At 35.5% G+C, this 11,369-nt stretch overlaps 1 protein-coding gene across 1 annotated transcript; it reads left to right on the forward strand.

Annotated features, from left to right (window-relative positions):
* Nucleotides 1–7,123: 7,123 nt before the first annotated feature.
* Nucleotides 7,124–10,557, forward strand: LOC136232821 (E3 ubiquitin-protein ligase RGLG2). The gene is made up of 11 exons (XM_066022250.1): nucleotides 7,124–7,716; nucleotides 7,843–7,927; nucleotides 8,006–8,146; nucleotides 8,231–8,344; nucleotides 8,447–8,544; nucleotides 8,754–8,833; nucleotides 8,946–9,051; nucleotides 9,150–9,277; nucleotides 9,370–9,553; nucleotides 10,171–10,227; nucleotides 10,312–10,557. Exons 1-11 carry the CDS (start codon nucleotides 7,405–7,407, stop codon nucleotides 10,390–10,392), a joined length of 1,386 nt encoding a protein of 461 aa, XP_065878322.1. The 5' UTR covers nucleotides 7,124–7,404; the 3' UTR covers nucleotides 10,393–10,557.
* The last annotated feature ends 812 nt before the right edge of the window (nucleotides 10,558–11,369 follow it).

Below are 11,369 nucleotides of genomic sequence, written 5' to 3' on the forward strand. Positions count from 1 at the left end.
TATACCATTTAAAATTGAAATTCAATTGTCATAATGTTAAAATGGGTAAAATTCAATGGCCGTAGGTGTAATTTACCCATAAATCTATATAAAAAGTGTATTGTATATGGACAATAGGTCCAGTCAGCATCGCAGCAAGACAATGGCAGACACGGGCGAAATAGTGCGCCTCATGTGATCTGATCCGTATATCCATCCATTTCATCCATATATTGCAATTGATCTTGTATTTATATTTTTAATAAGTAAGTTTCTTAATTTATTTATTTGGAACAAATAACTCATCAAATTTCTCAACTAGAACAAAGAACTCCCTAAGTTAATTTATTTAGAACAAATAACCCCTAAATCTAAAAAAAACATTCAACATAATATTATATCAGAAATAAAAGATTTCAAATTATGGATTGCTACATCTAACTAATTTAGTGATACATTAAATAAAGGGAAAAAAAACTCCCCAAATAACCTATTTAAGGGGTTATTTGTTCAAAATAAACAAGTTGGAGGAGTTACTTATTAAAAATGTAAATACAAAAGGTCAATTGCAGTATTGTGCTAATTTGAAGGGCTAGAAAGGAACCTTTAAATAAATTAATGGGGTAAATTTCATCCATAGTGTACAAACTTTACCTTAAATCACACTTTGGTGTACGGACTTCAATTTGTCACACTAATATATACGTACTTAGAGATGACCTCCCACTGTGGTATATGGCCGGTTAAAATGACCGGTCAACGCTCAGTCAACGCGCCACCTCAGCTTTGACCGGTCAAAAAGTAAAAAAAAAAATCAACCACTAATATAAAATTACTATTATACCCTCTCTTTCTTTCTTCTTCCTTTCCTCTCCCCTTCTCCTCTCCATTTCTCTCTCTAAGCCCTATCTCTCTCTTCAAGATTATCTCCTGCTCAAACTTATGCCGGACCAAACTTGTGAAAAATTTCCACCACCAAATTTACATTCTTCCTTCTCTCTCAGATCAACTGTTAGTACGTATATTGTTCCTTTTCTAATTGAAGTGGGTTTCCTTCATCTGGTATTCGTGCGGTTCAAACTTGTTTTCTTTCAGTGATTAAGTTTAGTGGTGCTTGCTTGGGAGTTTCTGCTGTTTATTCATTCTTGGTATTATTAGATCTGCTTAATTGTAGAGAAAGTGAAAGGACATAGACGGCAAAGCAATTTCAATGAGACATTGCTTTTTTCTTTTTCTCCTTTAATTCGTTTTAGGATTATTATTTTTCATTTATTCTGTTTCATATTTGTTTTTAAGAAAAGCTGCATTGCATTTGCATATACAAAATCACTTTTATTTAAAGAATCAAAATGGGTATGTCCCTCCCTGGTTTCTCCATTATCAAAATCACTTTCTCATATCATATTTACGTGGTTGCTTTTCTTCTCTTCTTTTTTCTCATATCAGAAAATAAACTGTGATGAAATAATAAATAAATAAAGGTAGAATAATAATTGGATCAATGGAAGTCTGAGGTTCAAAGGTTGGTAATTAGGTGAGCATCAAATAATCTTGAAGAGAGAGATGAGTTAGAGTGAGAAAGGGAGAAGAGAGAAGGAAGGGAAAGGAAGAAGAAAGAAAAAGAGGGTATAATAGTAATTTTATATTAGTGGTTGATTTTTTTTTTTACTTTTTGACCGGTCAAAGCTGAGGTGGCGCGTTGACTGAGCGTTGACCGGTCATTTTAACCGGCCATATACCACAGTGGGAGGTCACCTCTAAGTACGTATATATTAGTGTGACAAATTGAAGTCTGTACAACAAAGTGTGATTTAGGGTAAAGTTTGTACACCATGGATGGAATTTACCCTAAATTAATGACAAAGTAGTATTTTTTGTTTTAAAAAGCTAACTACATTATCACTCTTTGAACTTATTCATAATAGTAGATTAACGCTTTAAATTTTGCAAGTATCTCACTAGCTTCTTGAACTTGATTATTTTGTACCAACGGCTCATTGAATTTGTCCATAAAAATAGATTAGCTCTCTAAACTTTATAAGTGTCTCACTAACTCCCTAAACTTACTTATTTGATAATAACTAAATATAAAAACTATAATACTAACTCACAATCTTCATCCATTTGATCGTTCAACCTAGGGATGGCAACGGGTAGGGTACCCGCGGATAATGACAATCTCAAACCCTTACCCTTTTATTTTTAAATTACTCGTACCCGTCCCATTACCCTAACAGGTATACTTTTTTTGTATCTCATACCCTTCCCATTTAATTCGCAGGTACCCGCGGGTACCCTTACCCGTTAAGAATCAATAAATAAAACAAAAATATTACAAATTTAACATAATATAAATTTAATAAATCATCTATCTAAAAATTGAACCTTAATTAATAAGAATTAAATAGTTTAGTGGTATCACTCAATGGTTAAAAAACAAAATATTAGAGTTCAAATCTCACGTCTTACATCTAAAAAACAATTATATTTATTAATATATATATAAATTTTATGACGGGTAATGGGTACCCTAGGGGGTATTCCCATACCCGTCCCATTACCTTAACGGATAATGATTTTGATCCTATACCCGTCTCATACCCTTTTATACAGGGTACATGTAGTCCCATTAGGGTCGGGTAATGTCGGATACTCGCGGGTATATTATCCGTTGCCATTCCTAGTTCAACCATACAACACTAACTCTTATAATAAATTGAAAGGTAGAAGAAGAGAAAAGAATACCTTTTTAATAAAGATGTATTTTCAGAATTTAGATTAAACTTTTGTGAAAATTCAAGAAAATGGTAGATATAAAATAATCTAGTTCAGAATTAATCTATGCATTACACCTTTTAAAAAGTGATTTACTAACCCAGCCCTAAATTTACACTTCTAGCCCCGTGAATAGACCGAAATACCCTTTGCACTAAATTTTAAAAAACTCAAAACCTCTCAAGAAGCCGAAACGATTTTTGCTCAAAACCGGACAAATTAGTGAGCGAAATCATGGATGGTGATAGAAACCGTAAAGGAAAAGCTAAAATGGTAAGATTTACCGCTTTATTTCGTTGATTTTTGCATCGAATTGAATCTGTTGTGGTTTTTAAAAATTTCGGCCGAAATCGCAGTCGGGCGTATGAACATCACGCCCGATCTGCGGTTCGGGCGTATGAGTATCACGCCCGACCAGTGGTGCGGGCGTGATAGCCACATGCCCGAACCAATGGTAGAGCGTGATACGCATATGCCCTAACCACTGATAGGGCGTGATGCGCATACGCCCGACCAATGGTTCGGGCGTGATTCCCTTACGCCCTCGTTTTTTTTAATAAAAATTAATATTTTTTAAAATTTTAGTAATTTAGTGTAATTTTAGTTTAATTTTAGTAAACATTTAGTATAAATTTTAGTATAAAAATTAATATTTTTTAAAATTTTAGTAATTCAGTGTAATTTTAGTTTAATTTTAATAAACATTTAGTATAAATTTTAGCATAAAAATTAATATTTTTTAAAATTTTAGTAATTTAGTGTAATTTTAGTAAACATTTTAGTAATTTAGTGTAATTTTAGTATAATTTAGTATAAATTGAGTATAACTTTATTATAATTTTATTAATTTAGTAGTATTTTAGCATAATTTTATAAATTTAGTATAATTTACATTATTTACAATTTTATTAATTTAGTGTAATTTTTTTTGTAGACGGAGCGGCCTACTAGGGGTGGGAAATCCATCCCGTCATCTGCTCGTCGTCTAGATATGGACGACGAGGATGATACACTGGCATACGAGATTGCGTGGTATAGATATTTCTGGTCGTAGGCGGAGAGGGGCTGCGACGGAGCAGGTGGGGAGGGGGCCGATTGCGGATCAGGCCGATATTCATGGATCAGAGGGGGCGACTGATTTTGATGACAGAGAGCCCGATAGCGATTCTTTTCAGGACTACCTGGATGTGGCAGCCCGGGCAGTGCGACAGTCCGATGTTGCACATAATCGCGAGGTTGAGGAGAGCGATGAGCAGTCGACCCCGGGGAGACAACCGACCCAGCGCGTAGAAGGTCGTTTTGCGAGTACAGGTATTTTAGTATTGTTTAGTATTTTTTTAATATTATTTAGTATAATTTTAGTATAATTTAGTATAATTTTTTTAATATTTTTGAGTATAATTTAGTATAATCTAGTATAATTTTAGTATAATTTAGTATTTTTTAGTATTTTTTAGTATACTTTTAGTATAATTTAGTATTTTTTAGTATTTTTTAATATTTTTTAGTATAATTTTAGTATAATTTAGTATAATTTTAGTATAATTTTTTAGTATAATTTTAGTATAATTTAGTATAATTTTAGTATAATTTTTTAGTATTTTTTAGTATAATTTAGTATAATTTAGTATAATCTAGTATAATTTTAGTATAATTTAGTATAATTTAGTATTTTTTAGTATAGTTTTAGTATAATCTAGTATAATTTTAGTATAATTTAGTATAATTTAGTATTTTTTAGTATTTTTTAGTATAATTTTAGTATAATCTAGTATAATTTTAGTATAATTTAGTATTTTTTTTTTGTATAATTTTAGTATAATTTAGTATAATTTTTTAGTATTTTTTAGTATAAGTTAGTATAATTTTATAATTTTCAGGGACAAGCAAACGTCCCAAAGCTAGTGAGGACGAGAGTTGGGTAGTTACTGCACCGGTTGATGGTGGTCCCGTTGATGGTTCCGTGATTCCTAGTTTTCTAGGACATGTTGCCTCATGGATGTTGGGAGGAGAGATTCGGTCGTTGATGGATCCCAATCGACGGTCCGATGGTGTCCGAGTCTCCCCCTACTGACTCGCTTCATGCCATGTGCATGATGATGTTTGGGGTGAGTCAGGCTGAGCTTCTGTTGCCGACTAGTCATTTATGGGCAGGTGGAGGTGTATTTGTTGGGGCTGTACAGGGGCTTCTCGCTGAGGGTAGGGATGACGCTACTCGGGCCACAGCGTGGATGTGGCTTATGCTTGGATCCACTCTGTTTGTTGACAAGAGTGGAGATAGGATTAGGCCGGCCCATCTTCATGAGGTTTACAGCGGTGTCAGCGGGGCAGCTGGACTATCATGGGGGTCTGTCACACTAGCCATGTTGTACCGGCAGCTGGGGATAGCGAGCAGAGGATACTGTTCAGGTATATGCGGATGTTTGACCCTACTGCAGGCATGGATATATGAGTATTTTCCGGTTTTTCGGCCGCATAGAGGATCTCACTTGATCCCAGCTGACCATGCCCGCGCACTGAGATGGGAGGTCGGGGTACCAGGCAAGACGACCGCCCGACTAGATACCTTTCGCGGGCAGCTGGATCGTATGACGGTGGCAGAGGTATTTTATAAAATTTTAGAATTTATTTAATTATTATTTTTTTATTGAGTATTACTTTTTTCCAGGTGACGTGGTTGCCTTATGGTCCTGTCGCCGATGATGATCGGCTTCGAGTGTCCTACGCCGGTTGGATACGGTGTAGAGACATCGTCGAGCCGTATATGCCCGATCGAGCGCTGCGACAGGTCGGATATACTCAGCCTATCCCAGCTGAGCGTATTAGACCTGATAAAACAGTACGACCATGGAAGTCGTTATCGTACAGGCTCACGCATTCCTTAGTCACAGTTGAGGACACCTGACGGAGATTTCCATCGGCTCGGGGCATTGATCGGAGGAGATGCCGACCAGTTGGATACGATCCCACTGTCTGTGATCCTGCTTATATGGATTGGTATAGGCGATATTCGCATCCCCATCTCCTTCATGCACCACAGACTGGACCGGTACAGCATGCTCGCGCCAACAGCGAATTTGTAAGTTTATTATTATTTAGTATTAGTTTATATGTGTTTAATTTTTAATATTTATTTATTACTTTTTTTTTGCAGTGGGTTAGCTGGTTGTGGCGTGTCACCCAGCTATCGGCTACCCACCGATCTGACGAGGATGTTCCACGCATTAAGAGGGAGATGGATGAGTTTATGGATGCGTGGCGTCGGGCGAGCTGATTTTTTGTTGTAGACATTCATACATTTAAACACTTTTTGTTGTAGATATTAAATTTACTCTATTACGTTTATAAATGTTTATGTTTATTTTAATTTTTATGTTTTTAAATTTTTTTTGTTAAGCACATTTATGTAGTTACGGGCTTAACGGACTATTTACGGGTTTAACGGCCTATTTACGGGATTCATAAGCTATTTTTTTTGCTCTCTCGATACATGGGTGTGTGAACATCACGCCTCACCGTGTGGTCGGGCGTGATAGCCCCACGCCTCACCATGTCGGATGAGGCGTGGGGCTATCACGCCCGACCACACGGTGAGGCGTGATGTCCATACGCCCGTGTATCGAGAGAGCAAAAAAAATAGCTTTTTCCACCCAAAACTCATGAAAGGGTAATTTCGTCCTTTCACGGAGCTAGGGATGAAAATTGGGGCTGGGTTTAACAACCCCCTATAAAAATGGATAATTGATAATTAGGAGAGAGAGATGTATCTATCCGTCTGTAACGTAACGTAATCTGTGTAAGTGACATTCGCACGAAAGTCCATCTGCATCCGCTCCTATTATTTTATTGCCCTAATTCCTGAAAAGCCTTTCTCCTTTTCCTTCATTTTCAAAAAACACAGCATCAGATCCATTTCTTCCTTTCTTGTTTCTGCTACTGCATTTTCAGTGAAGCCGATGCTTTTTCTTCCTTCGAATCTTGGTAATGCCTTTTCTCTTTCTGGATCTCAACCAAATTTATTGCTTAGTCTAGGCCCTCACATATTTCACTTTTCTACTTCCTCGAAATTTCTGTTTTACTTGAGAGATTGGACAACAAGTTTTTGCCGTTTTACTAGAATTTTGAATTTTTCTTTATTCTTTTTGTTTCTAAGACCGTAAACTTCGACTTTTTATTTTTATATAATGGTTCTTTTTATTAGTCTACGACTCTGTTTCCGTTGATTCATTCTAGAAGCACTTCTTCTGCGTCATTTAGTAGTATTTTAGAAGAAAACGAAAACTTAGCTAGTAAGTTCGGTTTCCTCTGAAGCGGTGCGGAAAAGAGGAGCCCAAACAGGTTACGTCAGATAGTCCTTTTTCTGTTGGTCTTCTTTTTGGGCTAGAGTTCAATAAGGAACTTGCTTTCTATCTTCTCTTTTTCTTCTGTATAGTCTTTCTATAACCATTATCTCCCTCTCCAACTTGAATTACATACCCGGAAATTGTTTATCTTCTCATTTTAGAATAATTAATATTTGTATCTTTGAATTTTGAACTATTTTGGTGTAGGAAGTAAGGAAGTTTGGTTGTATCCTCTTGCTTTTCATTCTCCAATTTCTCTCAGGGAAGAAACATAATTGGCAAGTTGTTTCTATAGATAATTAAGTTCATGGGAGCCAAATATTCGAGGGAGGGAAGTTGGAGGTCGACTTCTTCTGCTCGTTCCAATTCAGCTTCATTTGATTCACAACACGATTTTTTTCATTCATCACACGGCACTCAAGAAAATTACAATTACAACTACGCACCTCAGCAATCACTTGGGTCACAATCACAACAGCATTATCCCTCCTCTCAGGATCATAGCACTGACACAAGGCAGCAATATTCCTCCTCCCAGGATCACAGAACTGAAATTGATAGAAGGCAGCTTGACAGAAGGTACTCAAGAATTGCTGATAATTACAAATCTTTAGACCAGGTATATGTTAAGATCGTGTTTTATCTTTGTTTATTGGTCATCCATTGCACATTCATTAACATTATATTATATTGTTGATCCTTTTGGAATTCTTTTGTGTAATCTTAATCATTTGCTTCTTCGTAGGTGACAGAGGCTCTTGCACGTGCTGGCTTAGAGTCTTCAAATCTTATTGTTGGTATTGATTTCACAAAGAGTAATGAGTGGACAGGTTGAACTCACTTTTCTTGTTTAAACTTCTTTTTATGGGACATTTTGGAATGTCTTTTTAACCTGGTTTTATGCACAGGTGCTAAGTCATTCAATAGACGAAGTTTGCATGATATTGGAGATGGTTTGAATCCCTATGAACAAGCCATATCGATTATTGGGAAATCTTTAGCTGCCTTCGATGAGGATAACATGATCCCTTGTTTTGGATTTGGAGATGGTATGTTGAGATAAATTGATTTATTGCAAGAGTTTAGTTAATAACTTTTGTCTAACATGTTTGATTTTTTTTTTTTGTTGGCAGCATCAACGCATGATCAGGATGTATTTGGCTTTTACTCAGATGAGAGATTTTGTAATGGATTCGAGGAAGTCTTGAGTCGTTACAGAGAAATTGTGCCCAATTTACGTCTTGCAGGTTTGTCACAGTACTTTATGGTCCACTTATCATCCTGAAGTAGTACTTGGTGCTTTTAAATTTTTTTAACTCGTTTTTTTTTTTTTTTTTTTTTTTTGTTAGGGCCAACATCTTTTGCGCCTATTATTGAAATGGCATCAACCATTGTTGAGCAAAGTGGTGGTCAATACCATGTGCTATTGATAATTGCTGATGGGCAGGTAAAATTCCTTGATTGTTTATATAATCTTAGGTTGAGAAAGAAGAAGAGGGGAAGATTGATGGTACTAAAGGATTGAAAGGAATAATAGTTAGTGTGTTGAGAATATGGTATCATTCAGGAATGTGTTTTTTAAGAGATGTTGCAGGGAAATCTTTTTTAAAGCTGTCCTCTTTTTCCAATGATTTAATGCTTCTTTGTCTGTCTCAGGTTACTAGGAGTGTTGATACCGAGCGTGGCCAGCTAAGTCCGCAGGAGCAGAAGACAGTTGATGCCATTGTACAAGCAAGGTAAAATTAAATTCTTCCCACCTTAACTGCCTATGAACCAAAAAAAAAAAAAAAAAAGAATTACTCCCCCAATTCTCTCAGTTGTTATTTAATTATAATTTCATTTGTCCAGCAAGCTTCCTTTATCGATTGTGTTAGTTGGGGTAGGAGATGGACCTTGGGACACGATGAGGGAGTTTGATGATAACATCCCTGCCCGAGAGTTTGATAATTTCCAGGTGAGTGTTTTCATTTGTATGTATTTCTTAAAATTCCTTGTATGTTGCTTAGAAAACATTTCATTGATGAGATTTCTTACAGCTATTTGTTTCCGTAGTTTGTGAATTTTACAGAAATTATGTCAAAGCGTGTTGATGTATCCCGTAAGGAAACAGAAATTGCACTTGCTGCTCTAATGGAAATTCCTTCTCAGTATAAAGCAACAATAGAACTCAATATACTGGGGTAATAAACTCTTGATCATGTGTTTTACTTCTCAAGTGTTCCGTCCCTTAAAATGTTAATTGATGCATCTTTTTTTTTGTTTTTATTTCTAGTGGACGCAAGGGAAATGTGCCGGAGAGGGTTGCCCTCCCTCCACCTGTATACGGTGCAGCTTCTTTCAGCAGTTCTAAACCTTCCCATTGGAGCAGTTTTAAGCCAAGTGTTCCTTCATATCCTGTTGACAACCCACCTGCGAGCTCAGCTCCATCTGCTCCAAGTTCAACAGATGATAATCAGGTGAGTCCCTTTGGAGGTTGAATATTTTAAGGGTAATTAATTTATTAGTCCTTATATTTTGACAAAACACACTGTTTAGTCCCTGTATTTTCAAAAATACATGGTAAAGTCCCTAACGTTTTTCTCCGTGAACTGTTTAGTCCCTGCCGTTAGACTCTGATGAGATTCTGTTAGTCAATTTGGATTTGCGTTCTTCTTTTCCTTTATTTTCCTTTCATTTAAATTCTAATGGATCTGAAATCAACTTTTGAGTGTTCTTCTTCTTGACTTTCTTCTTAATCGTTCAAATTCGTAAGCATTGGGTCTGTTCTTTTTGTTGTTCTCCATACAAATAGTTTCTTCTTCTAAATTGGATTTTCCTCTTCTGGTAAATAGTAAAGGGTAATTTAGTCATTTCCGAAGTCATAAACGGTAAAAAATCTAACAAACAGACGGAAACAGTTCACTAAGAAAAAAGTTAGGGACTTTACCATGTGGTTTTTGAAAATACAGGGACTAAACAATGTGTTTTGTCAAAATATAGGGACTAATAAATTAATTACCCATATTTTAAATTATCATATACACAACAGTTGAGTGGGTTTGATTGTCTGAACACCGTGTTGTTTGTTGTACAGCTTTGTCCAATTTGCCTTAGTAATCCGAAAGATATGGCCTTTGGTTGTGGGCATCAGGTAAATTGTGTTGCATATTTTAAAAATTTGTAGGAGATTTGAAGATATTGATGCAAATTTTTGTATTTTGTGATATTGAACCAGACATGCTGTGAATGTGGAGAAAGCCTTGAGCAATGTCCGATCTGTAGAAGCAGTATTCAAATTAGGATAAAGCTCTACTAAGCAGCAAGCAACTTGACCTTGTAACTGTAGCTTATTTTTTCATTGTTATTCTTTAATTATTCATTGCTAAATATTGGAAATAGGAAGTTCAGCTTCAGCTTCAGATGTATGATGTATGATGTAGAGCAGATTGAAGAAAATTAAGATTATAGGTGTTGCACATTATTGTTATTGGATTTATTCTTTGTTCCTCCATGGATACTTTGACCTTTAACAAGAATACATTAACAGTGAAGAAGTATTTTAGATTTTGAGATATGAAGTGAATGAACCAAACGACAGAGTTGTCTTTATATTAGGGAAAAATCATAACAGATCCTTACATTATCATGAATGTATAAACTAACCTATAAACAATATAAATTCTATTATCTCCCCTCAAGCTGGTTGATGTAGATTGACCAAGTCCATCATCTGTACTAAATCTGGAAAAACTTTTACTGGTAAGGGTGTAGTGAGTAAATTAGCCAACTAAGGAGTAGTTTTGACAGACATCAATCGAATAAAACTAGTTTGACGACAGTTTATTTGGGCTTGCTATATCTTATGGGAAACCAATCATTTGAAGTAAATATGTTAACCATTGTATTTCACAAGTAATGATCGTCATTGTTCTATACTCTTGTTTCTTACTCTTCAAAGAAATCAGTGAATCTTTAAGGAAAATGGCATAGCTAGTGATAGATCTCGTATCCAATCTGAATTAATAAAACCTTTTAATTGAATCTTTGAAGCAGAAGAAAAGAAAATCTTTCGTGCATGACTAGCTTTAACATATTTAAGGACCTTTATCGCTGTTTGTAGATGAACATCAGTTGGTTGCTTTAAAAATTGACTGAATTGATTAATAGCAAAAGTTATATTAGGTCTTGTCATAGTTAAATAAAGTAACTTGCCTATCAATCTTCTATATTCAGTCTTATCTTCAAGAACATCTATGGAATCCATAAGAATCATCGCATGTTTTGAAGCTAACA

Source organism: Euphorbia lathyris, chromosome 6 (genome assembly GCF_963576675.1).
Source record: "Euphorbia lathyris chromosome 6, ddEupLath1.1, whole genome shotgun sequence".
NCBI classification, from domain to species: Eukaryota; Viridiplantae; Streptophyta; class Magnoliopsida; order Malpighiales; family Euphorbiaceae; genus Euphorbia; species Euphorbia lathyris.

What these genes read in the sequence shown, in the direction of transcription:
- LOC136232821 (XM_066022250.1), top strand. Translation starts at nt 7,405, where the DNA reads ATGGGAGCCAAATATTCGAGGGAGGGAAGTTGGAGGTCGACTTCTTCT. An exon ending in GAGAGTTTGATAATTTCCAG is followed by an intron (nt 9,052 to 9,149) that starts GTGAGTGTTTTC and finishes TTGTTTCCGTAG; the next exon opens with TTTGTGAATTTTACAGAAAT. An exon ending in GTTCAACAGATGATAATCAG is followed by an intron (nt 9,554 to 10,170) that starts GTGAGTCCCTTT and finishes TTTGTTGTACAG; the next exon opens with CTTTGTCCAATTTGCCTTAG.